Source organism: Syngnathus floridae, chromosome 19 (assembly GCF_059516105.1).
Source record: "Syngnathus floridae isolate MCC-2025c chromosome 19, RoL_Sflo_1.0, whole genome shotgun sequence".
In the NCBI taxonomy this organism is placed as follows: Eukaryota; Metazoa; Chordata; class Actinopteri; order Syngnathiformes; family Syngnathidae; genus Syngnathus; species Syngnathus floridae.
The window spans coordinates 1,124,424-1,149,132 of NC_142431.1; the positions used below are offsets into that span (position 1 = coordinate 1,124,424).

The 24,709-nt window shown below is 55.4% G+C and overlaps 5 protein-coding genes across 16 annotated transcripts in view; 1 reads left to right on the plus strand and 4 right to left on the minus strand.

The window, feature by feature from the left end:
• Nucleotides 1-135: 135 nt before the first annotated feature.
• On the minus strand, nucleotides 136-3,760 carry LOC148381413 (cleavage and polyadenylation specificity factor subunit 3-like). Its single transcript, XM_088362785.1, has 18 exons — nucleotides 3,575-3,760; nucleotides 3,300-3,363; nucleotides 3,127-3,224; nucleotides 2,925-3,053; nucleotides 2,656-2,833; nucleotides 2,484-2,573; nucleotides 2,268-2,418; nucleotides 2,017-2,192; nucleotides 1,792-1,950; nucleotides 1,568-1,714; nucleotides 1,354-1,506; nucleotides 1,187-1,295; nucleotides 1,013-1,111; nucleotides 843-937; nucleotides 685-772; nucleotides 538-604; nucleotides 371-467; nucleotides 136-295 (listed from the first exon to the last, which is right to left on the minus strand). The coding sequence occupies exons 1-18, from the start codon at nucleotides 3,643-3,645 to the stop codon at nucleotides 206-208; spliced, it is 2,061 nt and encodes a 686-aa protein (XP_088218911.1). The 5' UTR covers nucleotides 3,646-3,760; the 3' UTR covers nucleotides 136-205.
• A 278-nt stretch (nucleotides 3,761-4,038) lies between these two features.
• On the minus strand, nucleotides 4,039-10,108 carry asap2b (ArfGAP with SH3 domain, ankyrin repeat and PH domain 2b). Of its 3 annotated transcripts, none has more exons than XM_088361434.1 (28): nucleotides 9,723-10,108; nucleotides 9,249-9,321; nucleotides 8,902-9,047; nucleotides 8,755-8,829; nucleotides 8,614-8,663; nucleotides 8,419-8,548; nucleotides 8,274-8,359; nucleotides 8,121-8,196; nucleotides 7,939-8,025; nucleotides 7,769-7,872; nucleotides 7,638-7,707; nucleotides 7,434-7,541; nucleotides 7,208-7,295; nucleotides 7,087-7,135; nucleotides 6,860-7,023; nucleotides 6,636-6,769; nucleotides 6,477-6,571; nucleotides 6,214-6,403; nucleotides 6,061-6,146; nucleotides 5,880-5,995; nucleotides 5,750-5,817; nucleotides 5,571-5,678; nucleotides 5,211-5,511; nucleotides 4,968-5,124; nucleotides 4,761-4,819; nucleotides 4,631-4,695; nucleotides 4,451-4,570; nucleotides 4,039-4,379 (listed from the first exon to the last, which is right to left on the minus strand). In XM_088361434.1, exons 1-28 carry the CDS (start codon nucleotides 9,846-9,848, stop codon nucleotides 4,305-4,307), a joined length of 3,006 nt encoding a protein of 1,001 aa, XP_088217560.1. In that variant the 5' UTR covers nucleotides 9,849-10,108; the 3' UTR covers nucleotides 4,039-4,304. The 3 variants fall into 3 exon arrangements, with proteins under 3 accessions (XP_088217560.1, XP_088217558.1, XP_088217561.1); XM_088361432.1 differs by having other exon boundaries at nucleotides 4,968-5,133; nucleotides 9,723-10,107; XM_088361435.1 differs by lacking the exon at nucleotides 7,434-7,541 and having other exon boundaries at nucleotides 4,968-5,133; nucleotides 9,723-10,106.
• A 1,162-nt stretch (nucleotides 10,109-11,270) lies between these two features.
• Nucleotides 11,271-12,424, plus strand: LOC148381415 (transcription factor Sox-11-A-like). Its single transcript, XM_088361444.1, has 2 exons — nucleotides 11,271-11,858; nucleotides 11,925-12,424. The coding sequence occupies exons 1-2, from the start codon at nucleotides 11,282-11,284 to the stop codon at nucleotides 12,158-12,160; spliced, it is 813 nt and encodes a 270-aa protein (XP_088217570.1). The 5' UTR covers nucleotides 11,271-11,281; the 3' UTR covers nucleotides 12,161-12,424.
• kidins220b (kinase D-interacting substrate 220b) lies at nucleotides 12,425-21,354 on the minus strand. 4 transcript variants are annotated; one of them, XM_088361429.1, is made up of 29 exons: nucleotides 21,161-21,354; nucleotides 20,357-20,516; nucleotides 20,176-20,274; nucleotides 19,946-20,044; nucleotides 19,777-19,875; nucleotides 19,606-19,707; nucleotides 19,446-19,544; nucleotides 19,189-19,386; nucleotides 19,026-19,124; nucleotides 18,864-18,962; nucleotides 18,698-18,796; nucleotides 18,437-18,614; nucleotides 18,201-18,365; nucleotides 17,959-18,138; nucleotides 17,721-17,886; nucleotides 17,489-17,640; nucleotides 17,137-17,426; nucleotides 16,923-17,063; nucleotides 16,504-16,848; nucleotides 16,286-16,430; nucleotides 16,040-16,202; nucleotides 15,805-15,983; nucleotides 15,498-15,733; nucleotides 15,134-15,253; nucleotides 14,819-14,956; nucleotides 14,650-14,748; nucleotides 14,336-14,575; nucleotides 13,107-14,246; nucleotides 12,425-13,008 (listed from the first exon to the last, which is right to left on the minus strand). In XM_088361429.1, the coding sequence occupies exons 2-28, from the start codon at nucleotides 20,486-20,488 to the stop codon at nucleotides 13,131-13,133; spliced, it is 5,178 nt and encodes a 1,725-aa protein (XP_088217555.1). In that variant the 5' UTR covers nucleotides 20,489-20,516; nucleotides 21,161-21,354; the 3' UTR covers nucleotides 12,425-13,008; nucleotides 13,107-13,130. The 4 variants fall into 4 exon arrangements, with proteins under 4 accessions (XP_088217555.1, XP_088217556.1, XP_088217554.1 ...); XM_088361430.1 differs by having other exon boundaries at nucleotides 12,425-14,246; nucleotides 19,606-19,704; XM_088361428.1 differs by having other exon boundaries at nucleotides 12,425-14,246.
• Nucleotides 21,355-21,933: 579 nt separating this feature from the next.
• The window catches only part of LOC148381417 (collagen alpha-1(XII) chain-like), a 34,446-nt gene continuing 31,670 nt past the window's right edge, over nucleotides 21,934-24,709 (minus strand). For 6 of the 7 annotated variants that reach the window (XM_088361420.1, XM_088361422.1, XM_088361421.1 and 3 more), the window contains 8 exons: nucleotides 24,528-24,581; nucleotides 24,396-24,449; nucleotides 24,254-24,325; nucleotides 24,139-24,174; nucleotides 23,997-24,063; nucleotides 23,659-23,913; nucleotides 23,405-23,575; nucleotides 21,934-22,409 (listed from right to left, as the gene is read on the minus strand). In XM_088361420.1, coding sequence (XP_088217546.1) covers nucleotides 22,297-22,409; nucleotides 23,405-23,575; nucleotides 23,659-23,913; nucleotides 23,997-24,063; nucleotides 24,139-24,174; nucleotides 24,254-24,325; nucleotides 24,396-24,449; nucleotides 24,528-24,581 — 822 coding nt within the window. In that variant the 3' untranslated portion in view covers nucleotides 21,934-22,296. Of the gene's footprint in view, nucleotides 23,261-23,404; nucleotides 23,576-23,658; nucleotides 23,914-23,996; nucleotides 24,064-24,138; nucleotides 24,175-24,253; nucleotides 24,326-24,395; nucleotides 24,450-24,527; nucleotides 24,582-24,709 lie in introns of all 7 variants that reach the window. The other variant, XM_088361423.1, reaches the window with a different exon arrangement.

Sequence of the window (24,709 nt, forward strand, 5' to 3'; positions counted from 1 at the left end):
GGTCCTTGTTGGACCGCCATTAAATCCTAACAAAAACAAGTATAACCAAAACCATCCCTGTCCCCCAAAACGGGAGGAAGCACACTCGAGGAGACTCTACAACGTGGTTGCCGGGGTAACACAGGAGGCGCGTGATCAAATGTTCACATTTATTTTACAAAAGCAAAAATTAAAAAAGACTTGACGACAAGACGCACTGCCCCTCTCAGGCGACGGGACAGAGGGCGTCGTAAAGCCGATGGACGGCGACTTCCAGCATGTCCTTCAGAGACTCGTCCTCGGCGCAGGTCACCTCCTGTGGGGAACGGAGCGCTAGTCAAGATAGCTTAGCCTGGCTAAAAGTACTTCAGAGGAAGGCTTTGAGACTCACCCGGGTCTCGGGGTCCACGTGAGCCACAGCGCCGTCCACGCTGACCGTCACTTTGTCGCCATCTTTGAAATGGACGCAGTCCTCACCGAACATATCACTACGCACACACAATTCAGGTGTGAGTCAGAATAAAAACTATTTGGGTTTGTAAGTGCGACTGGACTCACTGCAGCATGAGTTCCAATCTTTCAACGAAGACTTCCTGGTCAAAAGTTTCCCGCCGAGCTTCCAGTACTGAAAAGAAAAAAGAAGGCGGCTGTGAACGGTCAAGCGGATTCCGGGTCAGGAGTTTCACTGGTGCTTTCTTGACTGACTCTTCTGAGCGTTGGGGTTGGACTGGACCTCCAGAACCACGGTGGTCACCACGTCGGCGTACATGTCGTTGAGCGGGTTGGCCAGCCACTGAGAGGACCACGCACGCACATATGTTTGTTTGATTGACACCTAGTCAACGTGATTGTGTGGATCTGACCTCCAGGAGAACCATGCCGGCCTCGTGGACCAGCGTGATGTTCTTGAAGATCCGTACGGTGATCTTGTCTGCGGGCTCCACCTGCTCCACGTCGCCTCAAAACAAACACACAACTAATTCGCACACTGCACGGATAGACGGATGGACGCACACGCATGCAAATGTGTTACCGGTGAGGCATCGGAGTTGCGAGACCAGCAGCGAGATGGGTCCCGTGTACGGGATGGCCTGCGTCTGCGTGACTGTGCCCACGTTCAGATCCGTGTACTCTGGACCACAAGCGGAAACGCTGTGTTAGATGATGTCGCAACACCTGCGTGATGCCGTTCGCGCTCTTCAAGCACCTGAGAGATCGGCGGGCGTGAGGATGTGATAGTTGAAGTTTTTTTTGACCAGGATGCCCGACACCCTCTGACCTTGAGTGCAGGCCTTGTCGGCCAGCGAGCCCATCACCTGCAGACAAACATGGCGCCGTCAAGGCGTGCTCGCGCTAACAACGGCGCCAACGCACCTTGGCTAGTTTCTCTCCGCGGAAGTTGAGCGTGACGGCCTCCGTGTTTCTGGGGTTGTGGACTTCGATGTGGACCTGGTCGTTGTCCTCGTACTCGCGGATGAGCGCCGCCTTCAGCCGGGCCATCTCGTTCTGCTCGCCGTGGACCAGGATCTGCGAATGGGAGGAGGAGACGTCGGCGCGGGGATGACGCTTCCCGGAGCCGGACGCTTACCACGTGCGGCGGTTTGAGCGCTCGGATGAACTCGCTGGTTTGCTGGTAGTCGGTGTGAGCCGAGAAGGAGATGTAGTCCACCGACATCTTCAGCGGGAGCTTTTGTCCCGACATGGTGCTGATCTCTTCCGGCTCCGTCATGATGTGCTGAAACACAATCCCGGGCAGATTTTCACTTGCTCTGTCTGAAGCTTTTGGAGTTTTGTCGCGGTGCGTGCCGGCACCTTGGCGAGCGTGCCCTCCACGCAATAGCCGGCGATGATGACGCCGTTCCTCTTGTCGGTGCACCAGCTCTCAAAGAGTTCTCGAGACAAACCGCTCTGCATCATGCCCGGGGACGCCATCACCACGCTCGGCCCGATGTCGTCAAAGTGGTCCATGCTCTGCCGACGGGCACGCGCACACGGTTACACACACACAAAAAAATAAACTTCAGCGTGTGGAGTGACCTTGAGGTTGCTGATGTGCTTGAAGACGAAAGGGTTGTTGACGTTGATGGCCTTGCGGATCTTATCGTTCATGGCGTTGATGTACGTCTGGTAGACGGCCATGCACTTGCGGGCCAGCGACGACGCGTAGTAGATGGGAATGTCGTGCAGCTCCGGGTGGTTCTGCCAGTACTCGTCTGCGCGCACACACACACAACCCTCACACGTGTACTTCCTGGCAGACACACACACAAGCACGGGCAGGAGCTTACCGAGGATGAGCAGAAGCTCCTGCGCTCGTCCGAGCGCAAAGACGGGAATCAAGCAGCGTCCCTCTCGGTTGACAATGTCGTGGACCGTGTTGCAGAAACGCGCCTCGCGCTCTTCGCGCTTCTCGTGGATGTGCGTCCCGTACGTGGACTCCTGATGCACACGCGTACTTCACGTCAGCACGGCAAACACAACACAACGGGCAAAAGTCAGCGGACCGTGATGAGGATGTCCGGTTTGACGCTGGGGATCTCGGCCGCCATCAAGTGTCTGTCCTCCTGACGCGAGAAGTCTCCTGTGTACAACAGCTTCACACACACACATTTACACCATTTGTACAGCCCAAGCCAGCAACAGCGCCATTTTGTTTTTAACGGTTGGCGACTCTACCTTGACGCCGGCGATCTCGATCATAAACATGGCGGCGCCGAGAACGTGTCCGGCGTGGTAGCACCAGAACTTGATTCCCGCCACTTCCCGGACCTCGTGGAAGTTGATGGTCTCGATTTTCTCCATGCTCTCCTCTAAGTCCGTCTCCGTGTACAGCATGTCGTCGGCCGAGATGTTGCTGCGGGCACACACACAAAGATGAGTCTGCTTTCGTAGAGGGCTGCAGAAATCAAAGTATGCCCATTTGAGCATCCGAGGATGGAACCCACCTGACTTTGACGTAATCGGACAGCAGCCAACGGTAGATGGCCTTGGTGGCGTGCGTCATGAAGGTGCGGCCCTTGAAGGTGGTCTTCTGCAGGAACCAGGGCAGAGCACCGCAGTGGTCCAGATGGAAGCTGAAAGAAATCATTTATGTTTTGAATGTGTGAATGCCTGAGCAAGAATCGTGCGTAACGGCAGATGACCGACTGGCTGATGAGAAGCAGGTCGATCTCGGCCGGGTCGATGAGGTCGATGTACGGCAGCGCGTCCATGCCCTCCAGGCCTGGATGGATGCCGCAGTCCAGCTGCCAGGCACAACCATGAGGCGCTCGTGATGTCATCGCACGACCGTCACCAAACAAATGGGCAATCTTACTTACCATGATTTTGCGCCCTTTAAACTCCAAGATGATACAGGACCTTCCCACCTCTTGGCCAGCTCCGCTACACACCCACAAAGTATACATAGTATACATAAGATACTGCATAGTGAAAACTAATACCAGGTGTCCAACATTAAAACCAAAAGAGAAGGAAGTAAGATTGAAAAACTGAACTGAACATGCATCACAGAGGTTCTGGATTCGAACCTCGTTTCTATGTGATGTGAAAGCGCTTGGCGGGAGGGCCAAGAAAGAAGTTTTGAAACACTCACAGTGGCCGAATAAGAAGTTGGTCGCTTTCCTCGGCGGGAACCGCAACATCACTTTTTCGTTTGCTTGACATCTTCTACTCGAGAAAAGCGGTGCAACGCCACAAAAAGGGACATTCGCTCAACAATTGAAACGGTGTGCGCTTACTGAAGTTTACTTGACGATTACTTCCGGGTTTTCTTCTTCGACGACGCTTAAGAGCGCCACTTTCTCTTTAGCACCACCTCCGGACGCACTTGGTTTCTACAAGCGACCACTAAGTAACGGGAAATGCATATTAAACAGATATTTGAACAGATTTAGACATAAGAGTTCATATCCTCTGCAAGAGGCTGAGTTGTCTGGCCTCAATATCCATTATTGATAAAGTTCAAGTCCAGTGGATTCCTCCAGCTTGTGGTGTACTGCCCTCAGGTGGACAAAGCGGGGAGACGCTCAATGGCCATTCAATTGATCCAAAACGTGACAAGAACGGAATAAATCCATTTAATGTCATTTAGGTACATATGTTTTTGATAAACAACAATATTACATAACACAATTATTGGCATTTCCAATAATGAAAGATCTGCGATCCGAGTGTTTTCAGGTACACGCATGGTCACAGAAGGAATTCAAGTGGCATCTTGCTCATTGATGAAGATGGAGGACAAGTCCCAGAAGACCAGATCAAGATCACTTGGGCCTATTTCTTCCAATTTCACTTTATTAGTCACTCGAGGACCCCAGAAGTCACTCTGTGATGAAATGCACAAAGGTGACCGGAAAGACTCCTCGCCGAGTAGGTTCTGCCTCCACGTGGCCCAACTGAAGCAGAGAGCACAGCGGACCATCAGAGAGCGCCGCTTCCAGTTCGAAGCGCCGGGCGGCTCACTCACCCACCACTCGGTGTCCTCTTCACCCTCCACCACGATCACCTCGCCCTCGTCGAACGTCAGCTCGTCAGGGTTGTCGGCGGAACACTTGTAGATGGCCCGCACCCTTTTGGGTCTTGACGCCTGCGTGTGCGCAACGGCCATTAAGACCACGCGACATCATCATTGGCCATTAGGACTTACGCTGAAGGTGCTTCTTGGTTTTGGTGTTGGGGGGGAGGAGTCTCGGGGGGACTGGACCTTAGAAGCTAAATGGAGATTTCTTGTTTTTAACATGACACACACACACACGTGTGTGTTTGTGTTTGCGTACCTCGCTTGTCTGTTGGAGTCCTTCTAAGCGACGACCTGGGTGGGGCTGATTTGGCTAGTCTGAAATCAGTGAGCAATTTGTTTGTGTTTTTGCATTTATGTATTCTATTCAGATCCTCTTTGATCAGTGCATACCTGTCGAGTCAAGCTCAGACTTGTGTATACCAGTTCAGATTCCTAAGTGGAGTCAAAATGGACAAGTACTTACCCGCTGGGTAATTTGGCGACGGGCAGGGGCGGCGGCGCTTTGTGGCGAGAAGGCGGAGGCGGTGGGTTCGTGGAGGTAGTGGAGGGAAGGGAGATCCGGGGCCCGTGGTTGGCTTTAGGTAGCGGAGGAGGAGGTGGAGGTGGAGGGGGAGGAGCCACTGGGAAAACTGGAGGATCAGGAGTCGCGTGATGCTTGGCTCCAAAGACTTTGAAGCGTCACTGACGGACGGGAAGTGCCACTCACCGTACATGGAGGTGTTTCTGTCGGGGGTCACGTTCTGGGCCGGGGGGTCGGACGAAGACCTCTGCCTTCCAATGGTTTCCATGGCGCCCGGGTTAGCGGCCTGCCCTCTGGCGGGGGCCCTGGGCGGCAACGGGGGGTTGGGCCCGGGCGGGAGGTGCCGATCCAGCACAGCGCCGTACGTCTCGTTGCTGATCATCATGCTGGGAATCTGACTGCGATGTTTGGCGAGCTGCCCGAGAACGCCGGCGCCCACGAAGCAGCTGACGGGTCGGTCACGCTCCTCGCGGCGGTGCGGGGTGGGCTGTGGGGGGGTCAAGGGGGCGTTAGGACATACAACAGCGTTAGGACAGCTGCGCTCACCTTGTCATCCAACTCGTCCTCACTCTCGTCCATGTCGTCGTTATGGAGGCGCCACTCGTACTCCACGTGCACGTGGACGTTAAACTTTCCCGACTGAGCCTGAGTCAGCTGACACACCGGCATAGTTCAAGATTAGCCTCACGCCGTCGAGCATCATTGCTTAACTGAGGGACTCTCACCAGATCTTCACATTCAGTGTGACCGAGTCGTCTCGCTATGTCCAGCGGCGTTTCTCCGCTCTCATTGGCTGCGCACACAAACGTCGCATATGATCCTATTTGCATATTTGTCAGATGATGCGGGACTCACCGATGGTCACGGACGCTTTTCCTCGGAGGAGGAGCTTCAGGCACTCGCTGTTGTCCGTCAAGCAGCAGTAATGCACCGCCGTGCTTCCTTTGCTGGTCTGCTTGTCCAGGTTGCCGCTACACACACACGCTCATATTTATCTCCATGCGTGGTTTTCCTCAGACGACTGAAGAGGAGTTACCTGTTCTGCGCCAGGAAGTCGACGATGTGTAGAGAGTTCCTGTCCACCATGCGCACGGCAAGATGGAGGACCGTTTCGTCCGGCTCCTGAAAGCGCCATCATCGTCATCAAGCATTTTCTCTAACGAGATGGAGGAGGGACGGACAGACGTACGTGCTGGTGGGTCTGCGGGAAGGTCTCGGTGAGGTCGACGCCCTCGCCGTAGACCTGGATGAGCGCCAGGATGTCGCGGTTGCGCACCGCCTGGTACAGCGCCTGCAGGCGGCCCTCGTTGTCGGCGCACTGGCGGCGGACCAGCGCCTTGTCCACGTACTTGGACGTGATGAAGTCCTTCCGCCTCTGCCTGCACGCACGGACGTAGCAATCATCTGCCGACCATCAATCTATCTCCAGCTAGCAGGTGTGCTTCCACTCACATGTCACTGGTCGGTTCAGGCTTGGCCACCCCCTCTGCGGAAAGCTCCGCCTCCATGATGTCATTGAAGGCGGCGTTGCCGACGTTCTTGGCCAGCTGAGAGGTGAGAGCGGCACGTTTTGGCGGCGGCCATTTCCCGTCGGCGAGCGAGCGGACTCACCAGTAGCTCGGACGTTCCCAGCACATCCAGGTCCAGACTCTGAATTCTGGAGTAGTGCACCCCGATCTCCCTGTGGATCCCCGAGCACTCGATGCAGATGAGCACGCCGAGGTTGGTGGACAACCAGGAGGGACCTGCGCCAGCCAACAGCAAACATCTCAAACCGTCCTAGTTAGCTGGACTAGCGTTAGCGCATTCAAGACGAGGAGCCACGTCGGGGTCACCTGGAGCGCCACAGTCGCAGCAGACGCGGTTGCCGTCCATCTTCCTGACATCTGCCACGATGGCTTTGGTGAGCTCCTGCACGATGTTGTCGCCTTCGTCCTGGTCGCCCTTAAAAGCTTTACTCAGCGCTTCTTCTTTGCTGTTCTGGAGGACCGACACCCATCTGCGGCCGAGAGACGTCGCGCATCAGCGCCGAGGCCGCCGAGGCGAGACGGCGACTACTCACATCTGGCACTCGGCCTCGTCCTCCGCCTGGAAGTGATACGTCCGGTCGTCTGAGGGGGACAGCAAAGGCGCCTTACGAGCCACCCTGACATGTTCTCTCTAGTTCTGCTGCTGTCGCTTACGTGAAAAGAGGTCAAAGTTCCTCTTGTCGTCGGCGTTCTTCTTCACCTGGCACGTCAGAAGGTTCAGTTTGGCCGGTGGTCGATTGGTCTGGAACACACACGCAAAAACGCATTTAGAGAACAAAAGAAGGTGTTTTCGGCCACGAGCAAACCCCGCCCCCCCCCGTTGATGATGTCATTGTTATTAACGGTCTTGCCAATAAAAAAAAACTTCCAAAATGAAAACCCTTCTGTCTCTCATCCTTTTCCTTAAGCTCTTCCTCCTCCTCTTCCTGATTTTCTTGCTCTCCTGCTTGCATTGTCCTGATTGGTTGTTTGACTCTTGGTGTAAAAACTTCAAAAGCAAAACAAAACAAAACAACAACACAAACCCGAATTAAAACGAAACGGCGGGCATTTGCGCGAGTGGCGGCCGGTGGGCGGGGCTTACCGTGGCATGGCAGATGGTCAGGAAACCGTTTTTCACCGAGCACTTCCTCTTCTGCCAAACTTTCCTCAGCCTGCGCCACACAACCATGAGCACGTTGACACTCTGGCGGCGGCGGCGGCAAGCCCACTCACCCCTCGCTCCTCTTGGACAAAACTCCCGAGCGCTCCGTCCCGTGCGCCTTGTTGCCTTGCAGCTGGTGCAGGCTGTATCCTTGCTTCTGCTTGGCCGGAGCCTCCTGTCAATCAATCATGTATGCGGTCAAGCTCCGCCCCTTCAGCCCTTCCACAGGCCCCCTGCAAACCTCTTTGCTGTCAGACTGCAAGGAGGTCTTCAGGAGGTCTCGGAGCTGAGTCAGTTGTTTCCTCTCGCCGTCCTGCGTCTGTTTGATCTGCTCGACCGGCCACATATGCAAACACACACACACATCCCCTCAGACTTCTTCCAAGGTTCAAGTTGAAGCCCACGTGACGTCGGCGTCCTCACCGCCGTGAGTTCGGACGCCATTTTCTCCACGGAGGGTTTGAGGCTCTCGACGGCCGTCAGTCCATCCTGGAAGAAGCTGAGCGCCGTGTGTGTGCGTGAGTGTTAGTGTGTGTGCAAGAGCGCGGGAGTTGTGGCGTCCGTCTCGGGTCTCACTTGCACTGCGCGTGGAAATACTTGATAAGGTTCTGCAGGAAGTCAACACCCTTCTTGACCTTGATGTCGTTGACCTTGAGAAGGTACTTTGGGGAAAAAACAATGATGTCACTTCCCGTCAAAGAGCGCGCGACCTCTGACCCACCTCACACATGTTCAACTGGAAGACGCGCCGCTCCTTCTCCATCTCCTCGGCGATCTCGCCGCCGCTGAACTCGGTGCGAATCATCCCGTGCTGCTTGGCGTGCTCGCGTTTCTCCTTCTCCAGCTTGGAGCTGTCAACGGAAGCGACACTGAGGAGAAAAGCGCGAGAAGCCCCGGCCGGCCGAGGGCTGCTTACAGTTTGCTCTCGTAATCCTTCCAGGCCTTGTCAAACGGCTTCTTCAGGTCCTGAGGGGATGACACGGGTCACCTGACATGTAACGTGTGGTGCGGCGCGTCACATGACACGTGTCATGCCGAGCGAGGACGCGTGACGCACCCCCTTGACACCGCGCAAGTCCCCCTTGAGTAGACTATCCAACGGGAAGGAGATGATATTGTTCATGTTCTGGATCTGACAAACAGGAAGTGACATAAGTGAGCCGGGGGTATCGTCGTGACGATGTGGGCGGGGCCAGAAGCTCACCAGGTTCTTGAAGAGCGCCGTCAGTTCTTTGCTGAAAACGGCAAACTTGAGAAAGGCGGCACCTACGTCGGCGTCGTCGCCGCTCAGGCAGTTGTCGCCCAGCTTCTCCATGGCCGACACGTATTGGTCCTCGTGCTCCACGTGGACTGCAATGCAAGCACGCACACGTCTTGGCGAGGAGATTTGCGTTCAGTGTTGTGCACTCGGCATGCTGGGACACGGGCGGGAATGTTGTACGCGCACGTCGGGGCCGGTACGTAAATTTATTTGTGAAGTCTACAGACCTGCTGACGTGTCTTGTTGTCATGACAACAAGAAAACAATAAAAGATAAGGCGAGTGTCTCACCCAAGCCTGACGTGTACACGGACTTGACCGCTTTCTTCAGTTTGGACAGAACAGAGCGCTCCACATCCAGAACCTGAATCATGAACACACACACATGCACACACATGCACTCTGAAGATGACTCAACAAGATGAAAGACAGAAGAAATAAGAAGTGGAAGAGAGAAGTTGTACTTCCTGTTGTGATGTACTGTGGCGGACCACCACTGGTGGTCATTACGTGTCACTTCCTGTCACTGTTTCCATTTATGTGTAGAACACTTTTGATTGTCTCACACATTCAAATATTCCATCAAACACACATAATGATGCAGGAGTGCCTTGCTCAAAGGCTGTGTGTGTGTGGGGGGGGGGGGGGGGACACAAACAAACACGCAAATGTAAACCCATTTACAAACTTGGTCCAATAAACACAGTGTCCATCAGGCGCACGACCCCCCCCCCCCCTTTTTTTTTGTGTGCGTGTGCGCGGTACCTCCTCAAGGGCGTTGACGCTGTTCCTACAGTGCGTCATGCGCGTGGAGAAGCTGGACGTGGTGGGCGCCTTGTAGTCGTCGTTGCACTCACCGATGAACTCGGTGACGCTCAGGACGTCCGGCATGGCTGCAGTTCGCAATCCCGACCCGGAAGAACCGCACCGGCGTGACGTCACGCAAGCTCAGGTGGGGCCAGGAGCGCCACACCTGCCTTACACTCGCACAAAAAAGTTGTGGAAGGCTTTCAAAAACTTCTAGGCGTGGACTTCCTCGCACTTCCTTGGTGGACACAAGCGACGACTCAATGTGTTGCACTTTGCACCGACAACGCACTGAGCTCCACTTCTGCTTCTCCTGTGGCCTCGATGGGCGGTTGGCCAAGTAGCTGGATGGCGTGTTAGCGCCGCCAAGTGGAACACTGACGTCACGACGTCATGCATCAAAATGAAAATGTCATCTGCTTTGATTTGCAACGTAAACCAGGGCTCGCCAACCTGCAACTGGCGTGCCCTCAAGAACCACAAGAGTGGGCTGCTCTAAAAATAGCTCACCGCTGATGGGACATTGTGATTTTCAAGAAATGATGAACACGAGATGTATAGAAAGAAAGTGTTGCATATTGTGGGATATCATTTTTAGTAATTTGGGGCTGGCTGTCACATTCATTAGGGTGACCAATCTTTTACTTGTCCCCCCCACCAGCTATGACGCTTGCATTTTTTTTGCACACTTGACCCATTTTTCATTGTCAGGCTCCATCAGGTCCTCCTCAACGTCCCCTCCCCCCGCCTCTCCCACCAAGTTAGGGGTTTGACCCTCAAAGGTCAAGCGCTTCCTCCACTTGCTTGGCCTGAAAAGCCAACACATTTCTCTGCACCCAATCAGGAAGCAGTAACAAAAAGTATGGCTGGGGGGGGGCACATATGGCTGGGGGGGGCCTCCTCCTTAAACGAGCCCAGCAATCATTTCACCTCCCCCAAACCACGCTGAACAAGATGAGGGGCGTGGGGACGCCTCAGTTGAGAGCCCACAACCCAAACAACAATGGAACCGCTTGAGCAGTGATGCAGTTTGACTGTCCTTTTACAACACTTCCACATTTTGCTCATTCGGCCCCCCAAGAATTCAAATCCCCAAAAGTTAGAAAAATTTGGACTTCAAATAAAAAATACACGAAAGAAAGGTGCCCTAGGCAATGCACATAAGATTTTTTTATTACAATTTAAAAAAAAATGTCTATATGCAATACTTTAAAAAAAAAATGTCTATAATGCACCAATGAAGCAAAAAATGAAGCAAAAAATATCAGAAATTAACCACAAGCAATTGATCATGTTGATAGAGAAAATTACTTTTTATTTATTATTTTATTTTAGTTTTTTTTTTCCATTCAATGACGCTGGTTTGATTTGGATGATTCCCCATTGAAAAGCGGTTGATAGATGAGCTGAGCTTGGATTGGCTCTGAAAGCGACAAAGGCGGGAAGACGAAAATGACACAAAACCGAGCTACGATTGGTCGAGACGACTAGAAAGGCGGGCGTCCGACCAGAAAGCTATGCTGCGATTGGCTTACGCCCGCACTCTACCGGTAGATGTTTCGAAGACGCCGGCCGGGTCGTGTGCGTCTGCTTGCGCTCCACAAGCTCCTCGCTCGCTCTGGTTGCACACCCAAACGGAACCGTGCGTGCAGGCTGGCTGCATGAATAGGGTGAAAGACGGAGGTGACTCTGGGCGGGGGGGCACCATGGTTCAGCAGCGGCACGCTGGCAAATCGGCGGCTGCAGCTCACATCAAGCGGCCCATGAACGCCTTCATGGTTTGGTCCAAAATGGAGCGCAGGAAGATCATGCAGCAGTCGCCGGAAGTGCACAACGCCGAAATCTCCAAGCGGCTCGGGAAGCGATGGAAGTCTTTGGACAAGTCCGAGAAGATTCCGTTTATCCGTGAGGCCGAGCGGCTCCGCCTGCAGCACATGGCCGACCACCCGGGCTACAAGTACCGACCCAAGAAAAAGAGTAAGACGGGCTCCTCGGGCGCCGGCCAGCAGCCGAACCCGAACCGACGGGCCCGTTTCGTGCTCAAGCGAGACTTCAGCGACTCGGACGACGAAACCGCCGTGGAAGCGGATGAAGGTATTTCTCGGCTGCTGTACACGCGCCAGGTCAGCGGAACCCTCTCACCGGACTCTTCGTCCTCAGCCCGGTCCCGCTCCGGCTCCAGTTCCTCGTGCTGCGGGGACGACCTGTTCCCTGTCAGCCCCGCCCCCTCGGAGCCAGCAAACCTGAGCCTCTCTCTGGTGGACAAGGATTTGGACAAGGACTGGAGCGGAACCGAGCGGGGTCACGGGTCCCACTTTGAGTTCCCAGACCACTGCACGCCCGAACTGAGCCGGATGATAACCGGAGATTTCTCGGACTTTCTCTTCACCTTCTGAGCCAAGAGGGATGGGGAAAAAAAAAGAAAAAAAAGTGACGTTTTTAACCACCTTTGCCCTTTTTCACTGGGAGTTGACTTTTTATTTCCTCAGTTGTTTTTAAAAAAACGAAAACCTAAAAAAAAACTTTTTTTTTACGCACTTGTTACATTTTGAGTGCTGGAAGGTTTTGTGTTGGTCATGTGACGAAGTTTGATTTCTGCTCCTGTTTTGCGAAGTATGGAAGGAAACGCGTGACGGAATAATAAATCGGATGCAAGTCTATCTTGTTTTTTCCCTTTAATGACGTCACAACTGCATGCAACTTTGTACTTCTTCATTACATGCCAAGACATGCACAATAGCACATTTGACAAATACGTCATAACACGTAACTCCATTAAGAACCTTAGTTATTGATATTGAAATATCACATCCATCAAGTCACAGGGGGCGGAGCTAAGGTGACACAAACACGACATTGGGCGTCTATTATAAATGTTTTTTTGTTTTGCAAGCATTGTATTGAACATCTAAAGCAGCGGTCCCCAACTTTTTGTGTGCGCCAGTATTTTGCCAGGCCAAAATCAAATCAAATGGGTGAAAATGCAAGTCAGGGTGATGCTAAATTTAATTGAATCCAGATTTGGAGTCATTTAATTGTGACTCACTTGAGATGAGCAATTTGACGCAGCTGATTTTCAAAATAAAACTTTTGAGACTCTGATGATCTAACAACTATTTTGGGTTTAGTCTGGCTGTGTGGTGGGGTACCAAATGGAGGACGGAGGGTCGGACCGGGCCTGGTGGTCGGGGACCGCTGAGCTCACCAACACCATCATGCGTCACGACGACAAGCTAGTTGACATCTACAAACACAAACAGCAAACGTGAGGAGACTTGCAAAATCCCCACAATGTTAACATGGCAAATATTTCAAATTGGAACAATCTGAATGGCAAGTCACATGATGCGGCGGCCATGCAACAGGTCACAGGATGCTCTCGCGTTCCTCTCCGAAGGCGACGGCATCGGCCGTCATGGTGCAGACCTCGGGAGGGTCTCCGGGCTTCAGGCCCCTCTTCAAGTGGACCACTCGCACGTTTTCATTGTCGGGGCCGGGCCGGGTGGTGCTGGTGGTCGTGGATGCAGGCGGGATGATGGCTTCGCCGGCGGGGGCGTCGCGGCGGGGCGTCTGGCGGGGGCGCTCGCCCTGCTGAGCGTTGGCGTTGTTGTTGAGCGTCACGCTGCCGGCCGAGCGGTTCAGGTTCCAGGTCTGGGTGGCGGGCCAGGCCTCCTCGGGGCTGCAGATAGACATGCGGCTTTCGGCGCTGTCCCGCAGGGCGGCGTCCCGCAGGGCGGCGGGGAGGCCGGCGGGAGGCTCTTGCTTGCGGGTGGTGCCATCCTCGCTCAGCTGGATCAAGTCGCTGCGTTCCGTCAGCGACTGCGACAGGTCGGCCTCCTCGTCCTGCAGCGAGTGGTTGGGCGAGCTCTCGTTGGAGCGGACGCCCGAGTCGGACGAGTCCTTCTTATCCAAGGTGGCGTCCGACAGGTAGTCCTTCCCTTTCAGGGCCAAGGAGCAGCCGCTCGCTTTGGCCTTGCCGTTTTTCAGCAGCAGGGTGTCGGACTCCTCCGACTCCTCGTCATCGCTGGTCAGCTTCTGGTAGCGCAGACCGTCGCCGCCCGCCTTGGCGCCCGCGAAAAGGCCACCTCGCTCGGCCGAGGTCTTGCGGGCCAGCAGGGACTTGGACGACCCGTGTTCTCCCTTCTCATCTTCTTCCGTGATGGGGTCCAGCGCTTCGCCACCGTCGGCGCTGTCAGACGCCGCTTTACTGCCGCTCCTCTTGTTCGCCAAGGCCTTGCGTCCGTCTTGCTCGGGTCCGTCCTTGCCGCTCTGGTCTGAAGACGGCGTCATGAAGTGCCCTGGCTGAGGCTGGACCGGTCTATCGCCACCCCCGCCGGCGCCCTCCAACTGGGCCATCTGGGCAATGTACTCCTGGTAGGCGCATCGGTACTCGGCCTGTTGCTTATCGGTCAATTTGACGATGTCGTTGCTGGACTCCTGCGAGTTGAGGCTCGTGATGCTGCCGGTCCGCTGGGGGGCGCCCTGGAATAAACAAACACAAACTGATGCCTTTCGAGCGCCAATAAAACCCTATTGGTCGGGGTCGAGGTCTTATGGCTGAGTTTGCTGACCATCCAATGCGCCCCGGCGTGTCTGGGCTGCTGCGACTCCTCCAGGCCGATCATGCTGAGGTCGTCGAAGCTCAGAGTGAAGCTGTACATCGGGGACACGTCGCTGGGGGCGTGGCCGGCGCGGGCTTGCGCCGCAGCTCGGCGCAGGCCCGCATCAGGCTGGCCGCCCGTCACGCTGCCTTGCTCGCTGGCGGCCTCCTCGTACAGCACTTGGCTCTCCAGCTGCCGCATTTCCACCACCTGCGGGGACAGAAAGTGAGGTCAGCGCACGGCGGGACCGCTTAGCGGGCCGGGCATTTGGGCGTTGTGCTCACGCTGGCCCGAAAGAGCTGCCAGTCCCCAAAGTTCATGTTCATCTCCTTTTTCAGCTCATCCAGGTTGCACTGCGTCAGGACTCGTCCGTTCACGTTGGCCTGAAGGCGACCAAAATGGAATCAATGTCCAATGAAAGAAAGTCGGACCTCGGTGACGGGCGGCGCTCACCTTCCTGATGGTGGCGGTGTACGCGGCCAACATGGCCTGGTCGATGCCCTGGATCTGCTTGACGCGCTTGCACACGCCATCCGTCGTCATGGCGCTCAGGAGGGTGGGCGGCGTCCCCGAAGCCACGGAGGCGGAGCCCTGAGACACAAACCAGACGGCGGCTTGTGATTGGTGATTGATCAAAGGCGGCGGGGAAAGCGGCGTCCGTGTTCGCTTTGGCTCAACATCATCATCGTCGTCGTCATCATCCAGAGTTCAAATGATGTTTGAGACCAACGAGAGGTGGCAAAGCTAGGATGTGGCTGATGTACTTACGCTCGAGGGGGCATCACGGGGGGCCGTGCTCTTAACGAGCATGCGAGGAAGGAGGTGTGATGGGTAGGCCGCCACCAGGGGGCGTGGCGGATGGTGGAGATGGTGGTGGGGGAAATATGGCTGAGACAGAAAGAAAATCAACACAACGCAAATCAAACATGAACGTGACAAACGATGGATGGGAAGCCGCGGCGTGACGTCGTGCCAATGGAACATGGAGGCGATTCTTATAGAGCGGATTTGGGTGCTTCCTAAAAAAAGAATTCCTTTGTGTTGAGTAAGGACGAGGAAATGAGTCAATCAGTCCATTGTTATATACTGGCAAAAATCAAAGCAAAGAAAATGTTTTAGATGGGCGACTGACCCTGTTGTAGAAGGGGTGCTGGGGTCCGCCCATGCCACTGTAGTAGCTGCTGTGAGGCGGCGGCGGTGGCGGTACCACAGCCCCCGCCACCGGGTTGAAGGGTCCGCTGAAGGAGGCGGACGGCGAGCACGCCGACGACACCTGACTGTACATGGACACGGGCCGGGGCTGGACCTCCTGCAAGGTCGGGTAGCCGATGGCGCCCAGGTTCACCTGCTCACGGGCCGCACGCACATCTGGGCAGGAAGAATGAATGAGGAGGAAACAGAGAAGGAAGGATACGACGGAGAAAGCGGCGCCAAGGTACCGGCAATGATTTCCCGCAGTTTGGGGTCCAGGTTGACGGTGCAGGGCAGGAAGGTGCGAATGTCCCTGGCGGTCAGGACGGGCGTCCGCGACGACAGGAACACTTCAAAGGCGCGGACGTCTCCGTCGATCTCCAGCAGCGGTTCCACGTCTTTGGTGGTGGGGATGTTCCTCAGCACCCTGCGCGAGACCAAAGTCAGCACGACGCGAGCGAGCGCTCGGCGGCGGCCTCTCACCTCTCATAAATGTTCTTGAGCGTGGCCTGCTCGGGAACGCCGTCGCTCTCCTCCAGGAAGAGGATGAGCCAGGACGTCCGGTAGGGCCACTGCTCCGTCAGGTTGATCCACGACGCCAGACGGTCCCAGTTGAAGGCGATCTGATTGGCTCTCAGCAGACGACCTGCACGCAGTCAAAGCAGAAGCGGTCGGCTGCGGGCGCCTCAACGACGCTCACCCGCACGGCGCGAGCGACCCGGCGCTGACCGGTAACGGAAACGATGTTGAGGAGCCTCCTCATGCTCTGCGGGCTGATGTCGGTGAACCAGTCTTCGGCCACCATCAGCTTGGTCAAGTCGAAGGACATCTGGCGAGTCACCGAGCGCTGCGCTTGGCGCCTCCGGAAGGTGTCCTGCGCACGCCACCGAGGTTGCAAAGCGCTTTTCTGTTTTCAACGTTGCTCCTTGGGTGGTCGGTCACCTTACCCGACGGGTGAGGGTGGCCTTGCTGCCACTCTTGGTGAGCTCTCCCAAGCTGTGCTGTGACAACTTGCGGTCCAGCTCCTCGTGCCACCCTGCGCAATCGACGTTGGCGGCATCGCCGTTGGCGGGTGCGCCGCTGCCGCCGCCGCCGCCGCCCATCTTCCTGGCGCTGGACAGGCCTCTGCTGTTGAGGAAGACGGGCAGGTGGACGATGTTGCGCATGTAGTCGTGTCCGTTGACAAAGTCTCGCAGGACGCTGTTCAGGTTCTGGTTGATGGCCTTGATGATGATGTGCGGGTCGCTGGCGAAGATGGAGATGAAGGGACCTTTGGAAAACAGGACTCGCACCTGCGGGATGCGTGGACATGCCATGATGGTCAAAAAACTCCCGAACTTTCATCCACACTGTCCTATGTTCTCACCGTGTCGAGCATCTGCAGAACTTTGTCCTGCTCACACGCGTCCAAGCTGTCAATGACCACCGCCAACCTGGTCTGGTGCTGAGTGAACCCGTCGATGGTCTTGGCCATCTTGGCCATCAGCTCCACTTCGCACTTCAGAACCTGCAAGAAAAGTCCGCTTCAGCCGTTCTGTCGCGCCTGACATTGCCCCGTGCGCCGGTGAAGTCCTTCCGACCTTCATGAAGCCTTCGCTCTTGAGCTTGTGCATCTTGTTGGCGGCGCCGTGCAGCCGCTTCCTCTGCGAGTTGAGCACTGAGTTGGAGACCCGCCACCACGTGCGACAGTTCAGCAGGAGGGCCACGCCCACCACGCCGCCCAGCGCCATCAGGACGCCGTTGACCGTGTGGTTGCGGCTGTGCACCCGAAAGACGGCCATCAGCGCCACGCCGCTCACCAGGCAGCCCATCACCAGCGCAAACAGCATGAAGGACGGCACACAGCACGTCTTCTTCCACTTTCCCTTTCCTGCAACCGCAACACATTGTCGTCCGAGCGTTCTCGGAGGGCGCTCGCGGGCAAGCGCGTACCTGGCGCCTCGTCCGTCTTGAAGACCCTGAAGAGGCGAGTGGCGAGGAATCCAAACTCCCTCTCGCACGCGTCGGACAACGTGGCGATCATTTCGGCCATTGACGTCTCGCCGCCGACACTTGACAGTCGATTGTAATCGGTGAAGAGAAACCTGCGGCGTGACACGACCGTGACATCGTGATGACATCACAACAACATCAGTGCAACAGCGCAGTGTCGGGTGGTCGTTACCTGACGGGCAGCGCTCGAGCGCTCTGCTCCGGGAGCTCCGGCGGGTTGACGAACATGAGCTTGAGGAGGAGCTCCAGGTAGCCGATGTGGCGGGCCAAGCGGTTGCTGAGGAGCCACGCCCAGTTCCAGTTATCCCCCTCGCGCCGGCCCCCGAAGTAGATGACCACTGCCGACCACAAAGAAGAAGGCTTATATAAGGTGGAGGCGCGCGGTGCTGGCGCGCGGCGGAGGAGCTCACCGAAGAAGATGTAGAGCAGCGCCAGCAGGCTGAGCGAGACGGCCACGGCCAACTTGGGGTCCAAGGTGAAGCCCAGAACCAAGGCCACCATGCCGCACAGGAGCAACGTCAGGACAGCCGCCAGCCACGACGGGCCCAACAGCGGCTCCATCTGCTGGCCCGCGAACGTCTTCATCTCATCTGAGGACAGCACACGCGTGTCCTGATCTGGTCTCCGCGTGCCAGCCCGAGTGCAAGCTCACCTTCGAGCTTCTTGAGCAGGAAGGACTTTCCGCTGCCCCACTGCGCGTAGAGCCCCACGCAGATGGGCGGCTGCATGGTGGGCTCGCTCAGGATGTCGGCCAGGGCCGAGCTGTACAGGTCGTAGCCCAGCATGTCGCCGTCCGACTCGGTGGGCGACAGGTGACCTGCGGGAGGGGAACGGAGACGGTAAGCGGGCAAGGGCGGGCGAGGGCGGGCCGAGCCCAACGACACCTACGGGCGCCGAAGATCTGCGTGAGGATGCTCTTCTGGTGGCTGCAGTCGATGTTGTAGGGCGTCTCGCCCGCCTTGTTGGGCCGGTAGAGCAGGCGGCCATCTTTGGGGTTCCTCAGGAGCAGCTCGGCCAGCCGGCGGCTGCGCCCACGGATGGCGATGTGCAGGGGCGTGTCTCCTCTCTGGAGAAAAATTCAGCCGTCAAATCCATCACAAAGAACAGGAAGAGAAGAAACCAGCCCGTGTGTGTGTCAGCTCGTCGGACCTTGTCAACAGCGGACACCTTGGCCCCTTTATCCAGCAGCAGCTCGACGATCTCGATGCTTCTCATCTTGGTGGCTTTGATGAGAGGCGTCTCGCCGTCCTGAAAGGGGGAAGCGGAGGCGCCGCCGTGACTTCCTATGGCCGTGCGCGGCGCCGGCGCATCTCACCTTGGTGCACGTCTCCGTGTCGGGGTTGCACTGCAGGATGTCGCGCACCATGGAGGCGTTGCCTTTCTCCACCGCCCAGTACAGCGCAGTCTTACTCTCCTGGACGCACCCCACCATCGTCATCGTCGTCATCGTCGCTCATGGTCAACATTAATGACTCACCTGGCCCCGAATGTCAATGTCGGCGTACTTGTGCAGCAGAGCTCTGACGATCTCCACGTGACCGCCTCTCACCGCTCCGATCAGCACCGTGTCGCCGCTCTGCGTGCGCATGCGCACATTTAATGATCTCAAAAGAAAAGGCGTGACGGCGGCGGCGCCTCACCCGGTCGGGAATGTTGACGTAGGTGCCGGCGTCAAGAAGGTCCTGCACGATCTCGGTGTAGCCTTCCTTGGCAGCGATCATCAGCGCCGTGTTGCCGTCTTTGTCCGTCATGTTGACGTTGGGGTTGCGCTTTAGCAGCTCCTTCACCACGTTGGTGAAGCCGCCTTTCACCGCCACGATCAGCGCCGTCATGGAGTTCTGCCGGGAGGCGAGGCGTCAGTGTCGAGTCGGCGCCGCCGGCGGATACTGCCGCTTACCGCTCCATCCTGGTCCACGTCGGCGCCGTTCTCCAGCAGGTGCATGACGCAGTCCAAATGGCCTTTCCTCGCCGCCCAGATCAGGGACGTCGTCCCGTACTAACACACGTTCAGAATGTGAGCGTGAAAGTGCGACCAAGCGAGTGTCCGTGTTTGTCACCTTATCGGAGCAGTTGACTTTGGCGCCGCTGTCCAGCAAGAGTTTAACCACGTCGGCGTGACCTCGCCCGGACGCCCAAATGATGGGGTACACGCTGTACTGCTAGGGATCAGCAAATAGTAGCCCATTTGGACTCTTTCTAGCGTGATGTTTTCATGTGCAACGTGCTACCTGTCCGGTGGTGTTGGGGTTTGCGCCCTGCTCCAGCAGCAATTTGGCGACATCCACACGACCTTTATACGAGGCCCACATGAGCGCCGTCCATCCTCCCTGCCACACATAGGCCGCACTTAAAGGACATCACATCGCCGCCGGCACCCGAGACGGACGGGAGGCGCACCACGTCGCGATGCTCGATGTAGGCGCTGTTCTCCAGAAGCTCCTTCACCACCTCCACGTGACCTTCCTTGGCGGCTGAGATCAGGGCCGACCAGCAGTCCTGACCACACATAAGCGACACAACCACAGATTTACACATAATTCGCTGTTACCATGCCATCATCAGCACCTATCTTGTTGCTTGGCAACAGCGCTGCTCCCCAACCCCCCGCCCCCATCTGTTTTGCTCACCACGTCATCCAGATTGACATTGGCTCCTCGCCGGATGAGCTCCTGCACTATTTCCAGGCTCCCCTGCTCGGCAGCCAGCATCAGCGGCGTTTGCCCATTCTGACCACCACAAAACAGGCGGTTTTACACAGGGGGCCGAGATAGTCATTCATCCTTTGTGCGAGCGCTAATTAGCACGTACGTCGCTGCGTCCATCCACTTCCTTGAAGCGGTCCAGGTGGTCTCGCAACGCTGTGAGATTCTCCTCCTCCACGTGGCCAAACAGCTTCTGGATGGCCATCGTGGTCATCTTGATGGAAGTGGTGGTGTCCATCTTGGCAAGTTCTCAAAGGGCGCAGCTCCTGCTCACGCACACACATCATACAAGCTGTCACTGCGCCCCCTGCAGGCACTTCTGACAGACACACATAAGGCCGCCTGCAGGGGGCGCGTTAGTGATGCGGTCATGCACCTGTCGCTGCCCGCACCTTTACATTAATCAATATATCAATGTGTGAAAAGCAACGAAATGAACACACAACCGAATTAAGTTTATTAGTATAAAATGACATCGCTTTGTCAAATATGGAATCATGACTGACGTGTTGTTACCATGGCAACACGCGGCAGCAAGCCATCACGCAAACGTCTCGTTACACCCAAAGAAAATTATATACTAACAAATAATTCAATGTATGAGCAAATCTGCTCGATAATCCATCTGCAACTAGAAATTAAACTAAATTTAGTATTTCAGCCGCCAAGATGACGCCCATGGAAGCGCTCAACGTCGTCGAAAATAACCTTTGAGCTCTCGGTGACATTGAAAAGGAATGGCAATGACGCAGTCAGGCAGTAATAAATAAACGGGTGAAAGCAAATATAAATAAAAACCTTGCCAATAAAACACATGTTCGACTCTGTCAAGCGGTTTTAATGGGCGAAGTGTCAATCAAGCGTTTCAAGGATGCTTGGTGGCCATTCGAAGGCGGCCACAAATGTTTACCGAAGGAATGACGTCGTTCGGATCCAGATGATCTTGGGAGTTATTCTGGCCGACGATTCTTCCTTCTGTCGGAGTGTCGGTGGATTTGGATCGGATGTTTTGTCAGGCGATGCTCATCTCATTCTTCAGCCCAAACAACAGCCGCAGCAGCCATCTTGACCAACATAAGCGCTCCACACGGCAAACTCCGGGAATGACACGCACATTTCCGCTTACCCTTGACAAAGTAAGAGCATAAGACTTTACTTGCCGTTCAACCCGGTGAGGCATTTAACAATTTTCCCAACTATTGACGTCTCCCACACACCAATCGTTAATCACGTTACCCATTTTAATATTTTATGAATAACGTCTGGCTCCTGTCGCTTGGTACGAGCTGGATATTTTATTTTGAAAGAGTGTTATGAATTTATTTCATGGTATTATGACGCATTTGACAAAAGACACAGCTGATGGAATGTCAATGATGAAAAACAACAACATAAATAATCAAATGTCAAAGGAAGCGTGCTCTATCCGCGATCTAACCATTTCAAAAAATTATTTTCCGACTGATTTAGAGTCAAGCGCGCTAGAGATGGCCAGCCTCTGAGCAGCTCATGCTGAGGGCGTTTGGGACTGAGGGACGTTGATCATATTTCAAAAATGAACTTGGAATATTTCAGCGTTTATGATGTTGACGCGTGTCTGAGACGTGGCTCCTTCAGCAGGAGCACAAACTTGTTTTTTTCCCCCAGCCCAAGTAGGCAAACAGCATCACAAAACGGTTCGAATCCTGTGTGTTTTCAGTGGTTTTATTGAAAAAAGCTTTTTTTTCCTTGTGTGAGAAATAAATAAAAAGTTGTCTTTTTGATTGACAATCTGAAACAAAATTAACATCAGACATGCAAATGAGGGGCGTGGCTACATGAGCTTTACAGGTAGAAAGTGGCTAATAAGGAGTGCTGATAAATAGTCGCTAGCGTAAGAGCTTTTGCTGCAGCATTGCGCGCGTGATGGCGGATACAAAACACAAAGCAAATATGTTACAAAATTTGACGCACACACACATGATCAATACGCACACACACATACACACACAGGCAAAGGTCGCGGAGGTGTTCATCACAACAAACGACGATGAAGATGGAGAACGTCTAAGATGGAACGTCGGCGGCTAGCGAACGCTTCCGACGTCGCCTCTCGGCCGATTGGTCCTCGTCGGGATGCGGGGCCAGCGGCCGGCTGTCGGGCACCGATGGAGAGCGGCCTGCTCACACAGCATTCCTTGTTGAGGTTGTCGTCATGGCAACAAGGTCCACAATTTCCCATTTGAGTCGGTTGTTAGTAGGCGGGCTTTGGAGGAGAGGGCGGGGCGACTGCAGCTGGTTTGCATGTCAATCAAGCGTGTTAGTCAACATTCATTCGTTCAGTCAGCACTATGCACGGCGGCAGCTTTTTCTTTGGCTTTCTGTTGGTGCAAAGTGCAACACGAACGTGTGTACACGAACCTCCGGAGGGACCCTGAGGACCTTTGAAAGTTCTTGCGTCACATCAGACATGCATCATCATCAGGATGTTGTCGAATACAGTGAACCCCCCCCCCTTTGCCAATTGATTTCAGGTCAATCCAAGTGACGGCTACGTTCCACGATGACATGCCTATTAACTTAAAAGTATGAATCCAGATAATTGCAAAGACTGCAACTGTGGCGACTTGCATGAGGAAATAGGTGGCGGTGACGGGGGTTCACTGTATGAGCACTTTTGTTGTTTGCGTTGGCAAGCGCTAGGTTGAGGGTTGCTAGGCAACAAAGCATCAACAGTTCATTTCCATGTGGGTTAGTACGTTCTCGTTCGTTCCGGCCGTAATCGGTGTCGTGGCGGTCGTCATCGTGGTCGGCATGCTCCTGGTGGTCTTTTGCCGGCAAGATGCAAAGGGGCCACGGAATGGCCGCCGCCCGTGTTTGCTGTTGGTTAGTTCCTGTTTGTTGCTGTTTGTTGCTGTTGTTTGTTGTTTGTTGGTGCAGCAAAGTTTGTTAGCGCTTCCCTCAAACGTCTCGAGAGCGTTTCGGGAAGTCATGAAAGCGGCGCAGGCGGCAAAGAAAAACTACGCGGAACCTGCAACGAGCAGCACAGCACACGGCGTCAGGAATCACGCACGCGCACCCGACTACGTACTAAACCGCATCCATGGCGTGACATTGGGTTACGTGCGGCACAAAGGAATTCTTTGACTGCAGCGACGTGGGCCCGCCTACTTACCCGCGTATCCTTGACCGTTGTAAGGAATGCCCGCGCACTGGGTGGAGTCGCAGTAGCCGGCCGCCCCTGGGGCGCCGCGGGCGCCGGCGTAACCGGGACGGCCGGGAGGGCCGCGAGATCCCGTGGAGCCCGTCGGCCCGGGTGGGCCCGTCCTGCTTTCTCCCGGTGGGCCTGGCGGGAGTGACGTCACCCAAGATTACAAAGTTGTCTATTGTGTTTCATCGTATTCACAATAATGCCCGGTCAAAGCCTACCCGGGGGTCCTCGAGGGCCTTTCTGTCCGATTCCCGTCACGCCCGGCTCGCCCTTCTCTCCGGCCGGCCCCGCCTCCCCGGGCTGTCCCGGCAGTCCCGGGTTTCCAGGGAAACCGCTCCTTCCGGAGGGGCCCACCTCTCCGCGCGGTCCCGGCAAGCCGGGGGGTCCGGTGGGCCCCGGTGGGCCGGGGTTGTTGCTGCGGTGGATACCGCTGGGGATCTGGTTCAAGAGGCTATTGACGCGGTTCATCTGGGCTGCAGGGGACCAACGATGAAGGCGCCGTTGTCAAGGTTTTTTTTTTTTCTCGACAAGATGAAGTTGAAGAGGTCCGACTCACCGTTGACAAGCTGCTCACAGACCTGCCTGGCGATGGAGCGCATCATGTTCTGAGGAGCAAAGTCTCCCTGAGGAACACAAAGACACCAACGAGGATAAAGTGAAGTTCATGAGACCGCCAACGGATGTCAAACTGTACTCACGCGCTCTCCCTTGTCTCCTTTTGCCCCCGCGGGACCCTGAAAGCGCACACACACACACATCGGTCACTCCAAAGAATGTTTGCTTGCATGTCGTTCATCAGTTGACATCACTCACGGGAGTTCCATCAGGACCCGTGTTGCCGGGTTTTCCTTCTAGACCGGGTACTCCAGGGGAGCCTGGGGGTCCCTGTGGGGAGAAACCAACGAGAGTGAGATCACCATGAGCGAGACTCTTCAACATTACGCTCCGCACTCACCATGGGCCCGGTGGGTCCTCGGGGTCCCGTCATGCCGTCCTTTCCTTGAGGGCCCTGAACGCCACACAGACAGGACAAATCAAATCAGCTCAAGCGCAAGCTTTGCCCTTTTTCTTCCTGCTCGCAACTCACCCTCACTCCAGCAGGGCCGATGGGGCCGACGGGGCCGCGGGGTCCCGGTGAGCCCTGTGCACACGCACAAAGAAGCTGTTAGAGTGCCCCTAAATTGGCCACAAAAAGGGCCGCAATTTCCTTCAGATACCACAAGATGGCGACAAAGCACTTTTTTGTTTTTTCCTCCATCCAGTATGAAG